This window comes from Bufo gargarizans, chromosome 8 (assembly GCF_014858855.1).
Source record: "Bufo gargarizans isolate SCDJY-AF-19 chromosome 8, ASM1485885v1, whole genome shotgun sequence".
NCBI lineage: Eukaryota > Metazoa > Chordata > Amphibia > Anura > Bufonidae > Bufo > Bufo gargarizans.
In genome coordinates this window covers 50228322-50246071 of record NC_058087.1, presented here as the reverse complement: position 1 = coordinate 50246071, position 17750 = coordinate 50228322, and the positions used below count along the sequence as shown (strand labels likewise).

Genomic DNA, 17750 nt, shown 5'->3' with positions numbered 1-17750 from the left:
TCGAACACATCAACATCAATAACTAACTGCTCACTTGCTGCCTAAGGGCTCTTGAACACGACCGTATGTATTCTGCAGTCCACAAAACAAAAAGGAGGACATCCATGTGACGTCTGTGTTGCATCCGTTTTTTTTGCGGATCCATTGTAACAATGCCTGTCCTTGTCCACAAAACGGGCAAGAATAAGACATGTTCTATTTTTTGCAGAACAGATTTGCCGACATACGGAATGCGCATGGAGTCACTACCATTTTTTTGTGGCCCCATTAAAACTAATGGCTCCACATACAGGCCGCAAAAAAAAATTGAACAGACAAAAAATACATTGCAGGAGCCCTAAGGCAGCCATCACATGGGCAGGTCTTCATTAGGTTTTTCCGATGCAATTTTTGAAGCCAAAACTAGATGTCGATCATAAAGGGATCATTAAAGAGTTTTTCCAGGACTTAGATATTGATAAATCTATCCTGCCATCAGGCCCCCTGACGGATCAGCTGTTACGGCAGCTACAGGTGCTAGAAAGGCTCTGTCCACGGTGTAGTTTCCAGCACTGGCAAACGGCAGCTCAGCTCACATGCAGTACCCCCGCATGGCCACTACAAAGTGGAAGGAGCCTTCTGCTTCTGGCTCCATCCACTCTATACTGTAGTTTCCAATGCCAGTGGCTGCCCAAAACAGCTCATTGGTCGGGGTGCCGAGTTTCAGACTTCCACCAATGTGATACTGATGACTAATCCTGGAGAGAAGTCATCAATATCCAAGTCCTGGAAAACTCCTTTAAGAGAAAGAACAGTACAGATATTGATATAATGAACATATATACAGTAACATTTATATGTGTGTGTGTTTTAATGATTACAAAGTTCTAATAAAAACAAGAAGGTTTTATGAAATTAAGTGGTCACTGCACATTAGTAATGACACTGACCTGGGGCTCTCTGAACATGGCTTCACATGGCCTTGACTGCTTCCTTCCCACACACTGTTTGCCAGCTCATTTCCAATTGCAGACATGACTTTTATTAACTCAGGCGGCCAGTCATCAAGGTCCAAAGATCGGACGCGGGAAAGATGAGTCCCCAGGTTGCGATGAATCCCAGAACATTCTATGCACATCAGAGCTCCGAGGTTCAGGCTGGCCCAGTCGGGATCTGTAGAGGTCAGAATAGACGATGCACTTTACACATTCACTATGTGACCACATTTGTCTAGTCTACAAATACACATAAATGGAACAATCAATTCTGAAGCAAAAAGCACCTGCCAGATCCCAAGCCTGCTAACCACATGCAATCACTGAATGACAGGTTAAGGGTTCATTCACATGCCCGTGTGTGTTTTGTGGATCCGTGGATCCACAAAACACGGACATCGGCGATGAGCGTTCCGCATTTTGCGGACCAAACATCGCCGGCACTTAATCAAAAATGCCTATTCTTGTCCGCAATTGCGGACAAGAATAGGACTTGTTCTATTTTTTTCGGGATCGGAATTGCAGACCCAGAAGTGGGGTTCCGCAATTCTGGATAGCACATCGTGCTGCCCCATAGAAATGAATGGGTCCTCAATTCCGTTCCGCAAAATTGCGCACATGTGAATGGACCCTTACCCTAAAAATGGTTAACATTTTTTTGACCTGTCCCTCAATAGTCCTAAGCTACCCCAAAGGAGTATTGCCATCTGGATTATTATGACATATTTACAGGATACGCCATAAACGTCTTTTAGGTCTCATCTTTTGGATTCCTATGTCGAGAAAGGGTCTCGTCTTGCGGTCACTGTGAATGGAGAAGTGCCTGGCATGCGAGCAAGTAAGTGCATGCACCTATTTTCAGAACTCCCATAGAAATCAATGTAGAGAACCAAGCCTTAGGTGGGACCCACACAGAGATCCTGTGGATATGTCATATATGTCAGATTAATATATGTGAATATTCTTTAACCCCCTAATAACCAGACCAGGATTTATAGATGGTTCGTGCTCAGAAGCTCAGCAGGAGCTGTAGCCTCCAGGAGCCTGCTCTTTTACACAGCAGATCCCCTGAGGCAAAGTCAATGATCGGCAATAACGCCAATCACAGACTTTTAACCCATCAGAAGCTGTGGTCAACTGCGACCACGGCTTCCAAGCAGTGACCTGCTCTCCAGGGGCCCAAACAGCTCCCTGATCTGAGATTATGGAAGCAATTTGGTTGCTATGGCAGCCTCGGACCTTCTGAAGGCACCAAGCTTAGATACTATGAAACCCAGCCTCTGGCTCCATAAGAACATAATGAATTTTCACATTCAATAGTAAATGGTGCCATTAACAGTACAATATACCCTCATACGGCTATGTGAACGGAAAAATAAAGTTATGGTTCTGGGTAGACAGAGTAAAAAACAAAAATGGAAAAAAATAAAAATAAAATAAAAAAAATTTAAATCGCTGGGTCTTTAATAATGAGGTCAATAATGTTTTTTTCATTTTTTTTTTATTTTGGGAAAACTGCAAAAAAATGTACATTTTATAAAATATTATCAAATAGTATACTGGGCACTCACACTATAGGTAGAACCGTAAATAGAATGGCAACTGTCTTATTGATTAAATTGATAGATTTATTAGTAGCTGATAATGATAAAATACAATGATAGAATACAATATACTGGGCTATTTAAAGGTCAATAGGATACATTGGTATAAAATGCAATAGACATTAAACTGCAAATATCTAAAAGTGAATAGATTATATAAATACACAATAATATAGAATAAATAATCAAGAATCAGGAAATTGATGATATGCGGCTAGCTTTGAGAGGTTCGAGCTCCCAATGAATCAGCGTGGCAGGTCCTCTTAGAAGATGTTCCGGTTTTTTAGCGTCAACCTAGGAAAATTTCAATGCTAGGTGCAACAAGAGTTCGTATAGAAATAAGCTGGGGGTCTTGGATCAAACGCGTTTCGGGGCTTCACGTTGCCCCTTCCTCAGTGATCACTATTCACTTTTAGATATTTGCAGTTTAATGTCTATTGCATTTTATACCAATGTATCCTATTGACCTTTAAATAGCCCAGTATATTGTATTCTATCATTGTATTTTATCATTATCAGCTACTAATAAATCTATCAATTTAATCAATAAGACAGTTGCCATTCTATTTACGGTTCTACCTATAGTGTGAGTGCCCAGTATACTATTTGATATTGTTTTACTTGTAAAGGAGGGGCGAATCCTTTTTACTGTGAGCACCTCCCTCTGTGGCTTCACTCACTCCTGTGCGTCTCATAACAGTACTGAAATTTATAAAATATGCAAACTGACACCAAAATACATTATTAAAATAAGTTCACTATTGAGCGTCGGTCATTTTGATATAAACTATGCATAGTATTGCGTGCAAAAGGTTGACTATGGCTTTGGTTGGTTTTCTTTTTCTTGTATTTGTTAACTTATTTTTTTAATGTATGTTTGGCACATAATTTATCTCCCAAGAAGTAATTAAAAGACCTCTGGGGAACACGGACACTTTCTTTTTTAATTTTGTACTTTTCCACTGTAACTTGGTCATCAAAAAGACTCCAGTTATAGGGGTAAACAGCCCCCCAAGTGGGGGAATTCTACACAAGCAGGTCTGATCAGAGTCTATTAAGCTCTGTTCTACCTGAACAGGAGAAGGCAGAAGCGTTAATAAACAGCTTCTGTCTTCTCCTCATGGTTCCGGAGCTATCTGGATCCCACATTACCGGACGGCATCATCCAGCATTGCTGGAACCAGAGAGCTCCGGCGGGCTGTTCTCCGGCAGACAAGCCTACCGGATAACTTGCCGCGTATGTGAAACTAGCCTAAAAAGCATTTGGATGGCAATAAAAAAGCAGTACTCATGAGCAGGTAGTGTGGAGCACGGTCACAGGTAACATGTTAAAAAATGTGCTTTACCTTCAAAACCGCAGCAAAAGACCTACCTGTGTGAATACACCCTAAAAGTCTCACTGTAGTGTGTCTCATTGTAAGTAATTTTACAACAATTCTAAAAATGCTTATGTGAATAACCTTAAAACCTTTAGATAGTATGGCTTCATTCACATCAGCGTTCAGCCTTTCTGTTCCGCTTAGAAGCAGGAGAACGGAAAGGATGTATTCGGCACATAACTGAGCCGAAAGAAACCTAAGCACCCCATAGACTATGATAGGGTTCGTTAGGTTTCCGCTCAGATGATGATTTTGGAGCGGAAACAAAAGTAGTGAATGAAGGACTTTTGTCTCCACTTCAAAAATCTTCCTCTGAACGGAACCCTAACGGACCCCATTATAGTCTATGGGATCCTTAGCTTCCGTTCGGCTCAGTTATGTGCCGAATCCATCCTTTCCATTCTCCTGCTCCTGTAACGGAGCAGAAGAACGGAAAGGCTGAACGCTGATGTGAACGAAGCCTAAGGCTACTTTCACACTAGCGTTCGTCGGTCCGCTCGTGAGCTCCGTTTGAAGGGGCTCACGAGCGGACCCGAACGCAGCCGTCCAGCCCTGATGCAGTCTGAATGGAGCGGATCCGCTCAGACTGCATCAGTCTGGCGGCGTTCAGCCTCCGCTCCGCTCGCCTCCGCACGGACAGGCGGACAGCTGAACGCTGCTTGCAGCGTTCGGGTGTCCGCCTGGCCGTGCGGAGGCGTGCGGATCCGTCCAGACTTACAATGTAAGTCAATGGGGACGGATCCGTTTGAAGATGCCACAATATGGCTCAATCTTCAGGCGGATCCGTCCCCCATTGACTTTACATTGAAAGTCTGGACGGATCCGTACGAGGCTATTTTCACACTTAGCTGTTATATGCTAAAATAATGCAGACGGATCCGTTCTGAACGGAGTCTCCGTCTGCATTATTATGATCGGATCCGTTCAGAACGGATCCGATCGAACGCTAGTGTGAAAGTAGCCTAAAACAGACAGAACTGATTGACGATGCTCAGATTTACCCTGAGATAGACCAATAGCTAAATTAAACTGTAATCTACAAAGAACTCTTCATGCGGTCCACTCAAGCAGAGGCTCATGAGTGACGTCTAGCTGTGTGCTGAATGTCACACTTAAAAGTGCTACTCTGATGAGGCGAGGATACTTTAGGTCAGGGGTGCACTTAGATCTGGGGGCCGCACTGTCGCATTGCTCTATTTCAAGGGGCCGAAAAAAATAAAAAATAAATAAAGTCGATCGGTGCTCGTTTGCATCGACCTATTACGCAGGCCAATGCAAAGTGAATGAGGAAGGAATGATTGCTACCACAGCCATTCCCCCCTCATTCATTTCAACTGATTATCGGCAGCACATCCCTGATTACACAGGATGATGTGCTGATGATTATCATACATCTTTCATGTTGATCAGCCAACAAACAAGTGATTTCTCATTAATCGACTGATCGGCAGCATGAGTATACAGGTCAGCTATCAGGAATGATATTGGTTTTTAGTAACTGGCCTGCAGAGTAATAGGGACTTAAGTGGTGACATTTCCTTCCATCCTGCCTCCTATTCATAAATGAGCACTCTCCTTCATTGGCCATTACCGTCTTCTGTCCCTCAGTCACAAGTTAGGCTGAGTTCACATCACAGTTTAATAGTCCGTTCTTCTGATCAGTCAGAAGAGGAAAAAACAAAACACGATCCTGTTGCATCAGTTGGTGTCCGTTTGAGCCATTTCCGTCTGAGATCCATTTTTTGTAAGGAAAAGAAAAAGTCATTTTTTTCCGTCTAAATAAACGTATCTCAGACAGAAATGGCTCTAACAGATGCCAACTGATGCAACAAGATCCGTTTCTTTATGGGATCCTTTTTTTTTCTCTTCTTCTGACGGAAAGCTAAATGGTGATGTGAACTCAGGGTTATATCTGTGTGATCGGTGCCCTGTAATATTAGCGGGGAAAGCACTCATTGGTTAATGACCAGGCCTGAAAAGGCCTTAATGAGCAGACACTATTGTGGTATTTTAACTGTTGTAACTTTTTGTATGTTGGACTACCAAAATGATTTTTGTGACTTTTTTATGTGTCAGATAGTGCTGTTTAATATTTTATAAACTTTTTTTTTTGGGGGGGGGGGGGGGGGGACTGCAAAACATCTTTTAAAAAGTCAGTTTTTCTTCTTTTCAAACTATCACTCCTTCTTGAAATATGCAAACCAATACCAACGTAAATGATTAAATTCAGTTTTCTTTTTTGGCGCCATTATGGCGACTGTTTTGGATGACATGGGTGTTTTTATTTTATTCATTTATTTGTATTTTATTTTATGTTTTCTTACTTATTTTTTTTTTATATATTTTGCCACATAATATGTTCTCCAAGAGGTCATTAAAAGATCTCTGGGGGACACTGAAACTTTTTTCCTTTGTATTTTTTTTACTATATATTTTATTTTTATCATATTTTTTTTTATATATTTTTGCCACATAATGTACACTGAACTTTTTTTTGGGTATTTTGCGCTATTTCCACTGTAACTGGGGCATCCAAAGGAGCCCCATTTACAGGGGAAAACAGACCCTTGTGGGGACTTTTGACAAGGTAGAGCTGAATAGGGTCTGCTAAGACCTAGCAGCTCTGCTCTGCCATCGAGACACCCGGTGAACCGGGTGCAATATAGGAAGCAGCAAATAGAAGAAGCGGCATAACCACTATGCACCTATCTGAGGAGTAGGCAGAAGCAGTAATAAACAGCTTCCGTCTTCTCCTCGGGTCCTCCATTGTCACTGACAGCTGGGGGCCCAACTTGTTCCTGCTAGAGTCCAGGAACAGGTGGTTTAATCCAATGCTGTGTGACACTTCTGTCATAAACACATCAGTTGTGTTTCTTTCCAGCATGACAAGGGCCGCATGCGGCCTGAGCACCCCTGATTTAAATACAAACATCTGTGATGTCTAGGAAGGTTTAAAATATAGGCCAAAGAAAATCTAAGCTGTCTATTTTAGCAAATACTTCATGACATAAATATTCTAAAGCATTTTTCTTTGCATTGTGCCATTTCTTTGCTATTCCTTCTAGAAAGATATGAAAAAATTGACAACTGGGTACTGCCACTTATGGGCGGGGGTCTCTACACATTCTGAGGTACTGTTCAATAAATGCTGCCTGTGTAGGGACACATCCCTTTGACTAGGGTCATGGTAGCACCAAGCTGTCCATTTTTTTCATAAAATAAAAATAAATATCTTTAAAAAAAAAGCAAAACAATCATAATTCTGTGCTGCTCCATACCTGTTATTGCTCTTAGAAATGTGTAAATAACTGCCAACTGGGTGCTACCAGTTGGAGCGTAGGGACACACCCCATTGGCAAGGGAAACAGGTAACATCCAGTTGGCAATTTATACACATGCTTCTAGAAGGAATCATGGAGGAACAGCACAATACAGAGATCTAAGAAAAGATGCTCCAGAACTGTCTCACAAGTATTTAGTGGCGACTGGTCCTCTTCAAAGCTGTGTGGTGTGAATGAACCTCTACGGACAGACCACTTAGTGTTGCTGATGTACTGGGAGAATGTGAGAGGTTAAGCCGCCCAATTTACTGTGTATCCAGTTGATATTGTTGGAGAACTGGAAGGTAGTTCATCATGGTATCTCTGGAGATATGTACTTACTTTGTGCATCACAATCCACACAATGCGAGTTTCCTGGTAGGTTGCGAATTGACTGTAGTGCTAAAGCCTCATTTTGGCTGGTGAGACGGGACTGAAAGAGCGAACAAGAAAAAAGGGGTCACACTACAGAGCAAAGGTATTCAGCTACGCCAACCTATGCCACGTGTAAGCAATTAGAGCGAAGGTACAACAAAAAAAAAAAAAAACATTCCAGGCACTTCAAAGCAGAGCGAAATCCGAATATTTAAAGGGAACCTGTCAGCACCTTTATGCTGCCCATACTAAAGGCAGAATAAAGTACAGACAGGTGAGTTGATTTCAGCGGTCTGTCATTTATAAGTTAAAAGTAAGTGGTTGCCGAGAACCAACATGACAATCATTGCAGATTAGGCATTTCTGTCACTATTTTATGCTGCCCTAAGTGAGGTCAGCCTAAAGTTGATGACAGGTTCCCTTTAATTAACAAAAAATCCCATTGATGTGATGCACAGCGCTCAAAAGATGCTGAAGCCTGACCCCTCAAGACGAGCGGGTTCTCACTTTTATTATATAATACATATAGTAGGACTCTAAGGCACACACTACTTCATTTTTCCAGGTCTCCTGTCCTCTGGTGTGCGACCTCACATTATTAAATGGCCTTACCCCAAGAAAACCAAGTAGCCAAGGATACTTTCAGACTTACGTGTTTGCCTGATTGGGCAAGGAACAGCAAAAACGCTTCCGTTACTGATGATACAACCATCTGCAGTTTGGATCCGGTTGTATTATCTTTAACATAGCCAAGACGGATCCGTCATGAACACCACTGAAAGTCAATGGGGGACGGATCCGTTTTCTATTGTATCAAAGTTAAAGGGATCCGTCCCCATTGACTAGCATTGTGGGTCATGCCGGATTTTGCTCTGCATCCCATGACGTAAAGAAAACATCAGCTTGCTCTCCGATATGGGAACGCAACCAAACGGAACGGAATGCATTTTGGAGCATTCCGTTCTGTTCAATTACGTTTTGCCCCCATTGACAATGAATTAGGACCAAATGAAGCGGTTTACTCCGGTATTGAGATCCTATGACTGATCTCAATACCCTAAAAGAGAAACGCTAGTGTAAAAGCAGACTAACTGGTGAACTATCTCAAGTAGTATCTGTGGTGATGGTGGGTGTTTTGGTACATATCTAGCACGGCATTGCTTCTCTTTTGTGATGGGGAAATGGATACTCACCTTATTCTTGCTACTTTCACATGACTGTAGACTGGCAAGGATTTGGCTCTCTATGGCCTGTACCCAGGCATCCCTTTCTTCATAACTTGTAGCTTCAAAATGCCAACTTTGGCCAGTGAGAGACACAATGATGAACTCAAAGTTTTCCTCTTGTTCTGAAACAAAAGAACAGGGAGATTTTAGTCAATGGGAACTTATTCCGATAACACACGCTGAACTTGGCACCTACCCACAGTCCAGAGCTGCCACTCACTTTTACAGCCATACAATAGGGGTTTTGTAAAGATGGAGACTTTGCATTTCAATATGAATTTTATTAGTTTTTCAGCTTTTTCATCGTTTAATCAAAACATACACATTATGTGTGATTGTACAGCATGTAGAAGACGCACATTGAAAGATATCTGTCTAATCAGAAGCAACATAAGCAGTTAGCAGAGGGTAGCATCTTCAGTAATTGTACACGGCGACTATTCAGAACTATATTGTACGTTGTTTAGATTGCTAAAATTATCACTGCAAAGTCAGCTCTTAATATGAGTTCATATTGTTAAAATCCTAGGTAAAAAAAAAAAATTCATTAAAACTGCACCCTCAACGGGTAGCCCTGGACGAGCCTAGCAGAACCTAAGGGCTGAAGCAAATGACTACATGCTATCAGTTCTTTATCCCACAGATAGCACACTGACCCATTCATTTCTGTGAGGCCATGCACTCCTCCATTTTTCAAGGGTTTATGTGCTGACTAAGGGTCCATTCACACGTCCGTGTGTGTTTAGCGGATCCACAGATCCGCAAAAAGACGGACATCGGCGATGTGCGTTCCGCATTTTGCGGACCGCACATCGCCAGCACTTAATAGAAAATGCCTAATCTTGTCCGCAATAGCGGACAAGAATAGGAAATGTTCTATATTTTTCGGGATCGGAATTGCGGACCCGCAATTCCGGATCCGGGCAGCACATCGTTGCGAAATTGCGGACGTGTAAATGGCCCCTAATCTGGCAGCAGGTGCTATTCATATCTGCATTTGTAATTATATTGCACCACCACTACAATGTAGACAGTGTGCAGATAAACATGGAAGAGAACGCAGCTCTTGCACTACTTAAAACAGCTGACCAGCGGGGGGGGGGGGGGGGGTGCCGAGAGTCTTAACTACACCAATATGAAATTGATGACCTATACTGAGGATAGGTTATCAATTTCAGGAGACTGGAACATCCCTTTGTCTTAAAGGGCACCTGTCAGCAGATTTGTAGCTATGACACTGGCTGATCTGTTACATGTGCACTTGGCAGCTGAAGGCATCTGTGTTGGTCCCATGTTCATATGTGCCCGCATTGCTGAGAAAAAAGATGTTTTAATATTTGCAAATGAGCCTCTAGGAGCAATGGGGGCGCTGTTCTCTCTCTGCCGCACCCTCTGCATTTTAGTTGACAGGGCCAAACAGTAAAAACATCATAACGCCTGCTGGCCCTGACTTCTCCAAAAAGCAATTAAAGTGCAGAGGGCGCAGCAGTTGCAGTAAGAGCAGCGCCTCTAGGTGTAATGGCAACGCCCCCGTTGCTCCTAGAGGTTCATTTGCATATATTAAAACATTTTTCTCAGCAATGCGGACACAAATGAACATGGGACCAACACAGATGCCTTCAGCTGCCAAGCGCACATGGAACAGGTCAGCCAGTTTCATAGCTACAAATCTGCTGACAGATGCCCTTTAAAGTGGCATTCCCATCACAGACAATGGGGGCATATTGCTAGGATACGCCCCCATTGTCTGATAGGTGCAGGTGGTGAGGGCACACTGCGCATGCGCAGCCACCCTCCATTTATATGGGACTGCTGAAAATAGCCAAGAGCTGGCTCTGCTATTTCCTTCGGCCCCACAGAAATGAAAGGGAGCTGTGGCCGCGCAAGCGCGGTGTGCTCCCATTCACTTGTATTGCGAGAGTGATTGGTGGTGGCCGATCCCCGGGGTCCTCCAGCCACCACTCTCCCCGCTCCGTTCTTGACATAGGTGCAGATCCCAGAGGGAAAAACCGCACCTATCAGACAATGGGGGGGCATATCCTAGCGATATGCCCTCATTGTCTGTGATGGAAATACCCCTTTAAAGAGGAACTGTCACCTCCACTGCACAGTCAGACACTAGCAGCAATGATCAGATAGGATCAGACTGTGAACAGACACTACCCCCCCCCCTCCCCGAAAATGGTAACACCCAATGGACCTCTAGAAGGAATAACAGAGGAATGGCCCAACATAGTTATATGAGAAGACGCCCTGGCACTGTTAAGCAAGTAGTTAATGAAACAGACCTCCAACGGTCTGATAATGACCCATACTGGGGACAGGTCATCAATATCAGGAAACTAAAAGTATGACTGTGAGAGAAACACAAGGCTCATGTTTTCTGATGGTCAGAAGGAGTCTGAAGAACCTGAACTCTGCTAGAACGGGGATGTTTGGGAGGCATAGATCTATGGAAGAATTGCATTTATAATTCCACACAAGTGATACTTTACTTTAGAAAGAGCATATTCCCCTACTGAGATAATACCGCATTGATATAACAAGCCTCTAAAGAGCGACTTATCATATTCTTATAATGTACACTGCGGCAGGCACGGTACATTATCTCATACATAGACACAAACACAATATCTCGTGGACGACCACTCTGTAATACATTATAACGTAACAGGTAATATGCACACCGCATAGGAACATCCACCTAGAAAACATTGATTGCAAACAGAAGACGCTTTGATTCGCCTACATGTGGGGCACACATGCCGTACAGATGTGAATAATGACTGGGCACACAAGTCACATGTTCATCATACATGGTACCCTGGTCGGCACTAACAATACACTGTCTTACATACATGCAGCACTTTAAGCAAAGAATGAAACTGTCCCACTTGGCGCAGACAATTCTCCCCCAAAAACAACACAGTTTTCACAAGGCGTGTCCACCGCCGTCTCTGCTGACCATTTAGCAGCAAAATCTATCGCTGTCCTGTAAAGATACAGGAACATGGTGGCTGCAGGGCTTTACCCCCTGAGATTATCAATGAAGGAGATGGATGTGGGAAATTACACCTATCCCAAATAGGGATCTTTCAGTGCTACATATTTTGATTTTATCTTCAGATGTTTTGTTTTATTTATTTTTTATGTTTATATATATGCCAGTTTACATGATCTTTGTAAGGAAGAAAGCATACAACAAATGTTAAACAATATCAAACGAAGATCTGCTGTATAAGATTATTGTTAAAATATGTTTGTTTTAAATAGGTTTTAAATACTGTCTGTTCATTTTCCGAACATGGCAAAGGGAAGCAGTCACACTGATCATGTTGTGCAATCTGCAGGCAGCATGTTATAGAGCAAGAAGAGATGAGCAGATTGATATATAGGTTTGCAGGAAAAGATTCACCAACATTTGGTACATTTTTGTATATGTTAACTGTGTGACAAAAACATTATTTGAACACAGCTTTATCCAGTTAAATCCCTGCCCTTTCTACGCTTAGCAGTTCAACAGGCAATCCTATTAGTGCCTGACAGGTTTATTGTGCACCGATTGATGGCTGTCAATCACTCAGTAAGACCGCCCACTAGACCCTTAAAGGGAACCTGTCACCTGGATTTTGTGTATAGAGCTGAGGACATGGGTTGCTAGATGGCCGCTAGCACATCCGCAATATCCAGTGCCCATAGCTCTGTGTGCTTTTATTGTGTATAAAAACCGATTTGATACATATGCAAATTAACCTGAGATGAGTCAGAGCTTGAAAATATGACTCTTCTGTGCTCACACAAGTAAGATATGACTCTTTTATGTTAATTTGCATATGTATCAAATTGGTTTTTATACACAATAAAAGCACACAGCGCTATGGGGACTGGATATTGCGGATGTGTTAGTGGCCATCTAGCAACCCATGTCCTCAGCTCTATACCCAAAATCCTGGTGACAGGTTCCCTTTAAGCACAAAAAGAACAGGGATTTTTACGGAATAAAAGTTATACTCAGTTTTTTCCTGCAAACCTATTTATCAATCTGCTCAGCGCCTCCTGCTCTATTACATGCAATCCACAGATAGGACTACATGTACAACGTGACAGATTCCCTTTAACCCCTTAAGGACCGGGTCATTTTTCACCTTAAGGACTGGACTGATTTTTGCTAATCTGACACATGTCACTTTATGTGGTGATAACTTTAAAATGCTTTTACTTATCCAAGCCATTCTGAGAATGTTACATCGTCACATATTGTACTTTATGACAGTGGTAAATTTGAATAAAAATATTTCATTTTTATTTATAAAAAAATACAAAATTTACCAAATATTTTGTAAAATTTGCAACTTTCCAAATTTCTATTTCTCCGCTTTTAAAACAGATAGGGATACCTCATATAATAGTTAATACTTCACATTTCCCATATGTCCGTATTTTTCGCCCTATAAGACACACCTAGGTTTTTGAGGAGGAAAATAAGAAGAAAAAAATAATTTGAACCAAAAGGTGTGCTTTTGGTGGGTTTTGAACTAATGGTGGTCTGTGGATGGCACTGTTATGGGGGCATCTGTGGATGGCACTGTTATGGGGGCATCTGTGGATGGCACTGTTCTGGGGGGATCATTGTGAGGGCATCTGTGGATTGCACTGTTATGGGGGCATCAGTGGATGACACATATATAGCATCTTATCTAATGTGTCATCCACAGATCCCCTATAACAGTGTCCCTGTGTAGTGAATGGGGGCTGGTGTTCCGTTATATTTCCCTCCCTCGTGCGTTTTCCCTACCCTCGTCACTTCCGGCCGCAACAGACGCACAACGACTGGGTAGGGAAATGTCACAGCAGAGTCAGCTGGACACCGGCCTACACTGCGCATGCGCCGGGAGCCTCACCAGCAGTTAGGGTAGGGAAAAATTACGGGCCAGTGCGCAGGTGCGGTGATCGGATGTTCTCAGCTGGACACCGGCCGACACTGTGCATGCACTGGAAGCCTCACCAGCTGTTAGGGAAGAGAAAAATTACGGGCCATTGCTTTTTCCCTACCCTAACCGCTGGTGAGGCCCCCAGCGCATGCGCAGTGTCGGCCGGTGTCCAGCTGAGAACATCCATCCAATCAGCGCGCCTGTGCACTGGCCTGTAATTTTTCCCTACCCTAACCCGCTAGTGAGGGTCCCGACGCATGCGCAGTGTCGGCCGGTGTCCAGCTAACTCTGCTGTGAAATTTCCCTACCCCATCGTTGTGCGCCTACGTGGCACGCCACACCTCCTCACGTCATGTCCGGTGAGGCCGCGTCACAGCAGGAAGTGACGAGGGTAGGGAAATCTCATGGGTAGGGAAATATAACGGAACACCGACATCTGTTTCTGTAATGGCAGTGGGGCCCGGTGCAGTCACTGTATTCTACTACACCGGGCCCCACTCACTGTAGTATAATCATATCTAACCTGTGGGTATTGTTAAAGTATTCAAATCAACTTAAATCCAGCGCTGTACTACTTACTACTAACTTCTTGGCAGTCAGGAAGCCGGGCGGGCGCTCGCAGCGTAGCTCACTATGTCATGCACCTGCGCCGCCTGCTTCATTCATAAAGTGAGCGGAGCAGGCACGTGGTGTAGTAAGCTACACTGTGAGCGCCCGCCCGGCCTCCTGACTGCCAAGAAGTTAGTAGTAAGTAGTACAGCGCTGGATTTAAGTTGATTTGAATACTTTAACAATACCCACAGGTTAGATATGATTATACTACAGTGAGCGGGGCCCGGTGTAGTAGAATACAGTGACTGCACTGGGCCCTGCTGCCATTACAGAACCAGATGCCGGCCCCAAGCCCCTCCTCCCTCTCAGCAGATACACCCGACGGTTGCAGCAATGGCTTTTTTTTTTACACAGTTTTATTTTTTTACGGTGTTCACCTGAGAGGTTAGGTCATGTGATATTTTTATAAAGCAGGTCGTTACCGACGTGCCAATACCTAATATGTATAGTTTATTTTTATTTTATTTAAGTTTTACACAATAATATCTTTTTTTTGAAACAAACAAAAAAATCATGTTTTAGTGTCTCCATAGTCTTTTTATTTTTTGGGCGATTCTCTTAGGCAGGATATCATTTTTGCGGGATGAGATGACGGTTTGATTGGTACAATTTTGGGGTGCGTATGATTTTTTGATCGCTTGCTATTACACTTTTTGTGATGAAAGGTGACCCCCCCCAAAAAAAATTTGACACAGTTTTTTTTTTTTTTCTCTTACGGTGTTCACCTGAGAGGTTAGGTCATGTGGTATTTTTATAGAGCAGGTTGTTACGGACGCGGCAATACCTAATATGTATACTTTATTTACATTTTTTTCCCATTTAACACAATAAAAGCATTTTTGAAAAAATAAAATCATGTTTTAGTGTCTCCATAGTCTCAGAGCCATAGTTATTTTTATTTTTTGGGCGATTGTCCTATGTAGGGGCTCATTTTTGCGGGATGAGGTGACGGTTAGATTTGTACTATTTTTGGTGGCATACGCCTTTTTGATCGCTTGGTGCTGCACTTTTAGTGGTGTAAGGTGACAAAAATAGCTTTTTTTTAATACAGTTTTTATTTTTTTATGGTGTCTATCGGACGGGGTGGATAATGTGATATTTATAGAGACGGTTGTTACGGACGCGGCGATACCCAATATGTTTTTTTTTTTTTCATTAGAAAATCAGGGGAAAGATTTTTTCTTTTTTTAACTTGAAACTTTTTTTTTTTTATTTATTAAAAACACTTTTTTAAACTTTATTTCTGTCCCACTCTGGGACTTCAACTTTTGGGGGTCTGATCCCCTCTGCAATGCATTACAATACATCTATATTGTAATGCATTGCCTGTTAGTGTATTACACAGAGTCTGAGGCTGGATCTTCTCGGCACCCGTAGAAGGCAGGTCCCGATGCCGTGCCACACAAAGGTTCCCCGCCACAGCAGCGCGGGGACCGTAAGGGCTCCCTCACCCGCTGCAAACCACTTCTATGTCGCGGTCAGCGATGACAGTGGCATAGAAGGGTTTAATCCACCGGCATTGCTGTAAACAGCGATGTCGGCAGATACAGCAGGGGCCCGGCTACCAGGGACTGCCAGACCCCTGCAGTGATAGGGCGGGCGCAGTTCCTGCACCTGCCCGATCAGCCCGCCAGGCATGTACGGCGGAATGCATTCTGGCAATGCATTCCCCGCCGTACATGCACGGAATTTTGCGTTAAGGGGGTTAAAGGGCATCTGTCAGCAGATTTGTGCCTATGACATTGGCTGACCTGTTACATGTTCACTTGGCAGCTGAAGGCATCTGTGTTGGTCCCATGTTCATATGTGCCTGCATTGCTGAGAAAAATTATGTTTTAATATATGCAAATTAGCATTTAGGAGCAATGGAGAAGTTGCCTTTACACCTAGAGGCTCTGCTCTCTCTGCAACTGCCGCACCCTCAGCACATTAATTGATAGGCCCTGTCAATCAAAGTGCAGAGAGAGCAGAGTCTCTAGGTGTAATGGCAACGCCCCTGTTGCTCCTAGAGGTTGATTTGTATTTATGAAAACTTTATTCTTCTCAGCAATGCGGACACATATGGACATGAGACCAACACAGATGCCTTCAGCTGCCAAGTGCACATGGAACAGGTCAGCCAGTGTCATAGGGACAAATCTGCTGACAGGTGCCCTTTAAAGCAACCTTTGCTAAGGTCTATGGAAAATGATATCCCAAGATGGCTTTTTCACCTCACATTGTTTTGGATAATGGATCCCATACCTTCCAAATTTTTTTAATTATCTGTTGTCCTAAAACATTTACTTGCAGGTGAGTGTGTGTGAGAAATATTGGGGGCCCCAATGGATGCAGGGCGGATGTGAATATTTTCCCAGATAAATAATGGGTCATACAGGGGAGAAGTAGCAATAGCTATTGCTCCCTCTGATATATCAAGTATCTGATGTACCCAATACTATGTGTACTCTTCTGCTGAATACTCGCTCAGTTTCCTGCCATCTCTCTTTATTTCCCATAGGGGTTTGGATCATAAATGCTGCAGGTTAACCAGTAAACTCATTCTATGGCTCTAGTGAGAATCACATGGGATTTGCAGTCTAATTAAAAGACGGATCTCTCGTGTTACATTAGAGGGTCTACTGCTCAACGTTTTGGCTCCTGTATCTAATGCCTAGCATACACTGTCCCGTCAAGCAGGTCTCGCCAATAAAGAAAGCAGCCTGAAGGGATCTACAAAGCACGTCACTCGTTCGCATCAAGCCATGCCTGCGTCAAACAACACTTTGGCAGGTGAAGAGTTAACTCACAGGGAGGCTGAACTGGAAATCTTAAAGAAATGAAAATCCAATCTTTTATTAACCAAAAGGCGGCATGACGCGTCCCCCAACCGGGATCCAGCAAGTCAATTTGTGACCCCTGACCTCTCTGACCTTTAACAAAACGGCAGCCTGCACATGCAAATGGCGTCCGCCATAAGAGCAGCGGGGGAGAGACAGGGGGAGGGCATCGAGGCTCAGGAATGAGAGAAAGACGCGGGAGAGGGGGGGGAAAACAAAAAACAAATTAAAAAGCTGTTACTTAAATGTCACAGAACACAATTGTTTTTGGCTACAGATCATTACACCTGATACGAACACATTACACAGACACACACTAGCACAGGCACTGTATATGCCAATGTGTAATATACTCCGCTGCGTGTATAAATAATCCAGATATGTATGTCTACATACATACATACAGTATATATGACATTTCTGCACAAATATATCGTTCCTAGATACAAAGGGGGCATGTCATTGTCACCATTCATACATACAACTCTTATATTATACTGTACACATGGA

At 43.1% G+C, this 17750-nt stretch overlaps 1 protein-coding gene and 1 long non-coding RNA gene across 3 annotated transcripts in view; one reads left to right on the top strand and one right to left on the bottom strand.

The window, feature by feature from the left end:
• The window catches only part of AGAP1 (ArfGAP with GTPase domain, ankyrin repeat and PH domain 1), a 377584-nt gene that overhangs the window by 36608 nt on the left and 323226 nt on the right, over positions 1-17750 (bottom strand). For both annotated transcript variants that reach the window (XM_044303243.1, XM_044303242.1), the window contains exons 14-16: positions 8846-9000; positions 7620-7710; positions 930-1152 (exon numbers count right to left, since the gene is read on the bottom strand). In XM_044303243.1, the coding sequence (XP_044159178.1) occupies positions 930-1152; positions 7620-7710; positions 8846-9000 (469 nt within the window). The remainder of the gene's footprint in view (positions 1-929; positions 1153-7619; positions 7711-8845; positions 9001-17750) is intronic.
• Positions 1-17750, top strand: part of LOC122944696 — a 30538-nt gene that overhangs the window by 6127 nt on the left and 6661 nt on the right. The gene's annotated exons all lie outside the window — the stretch shown is intronic.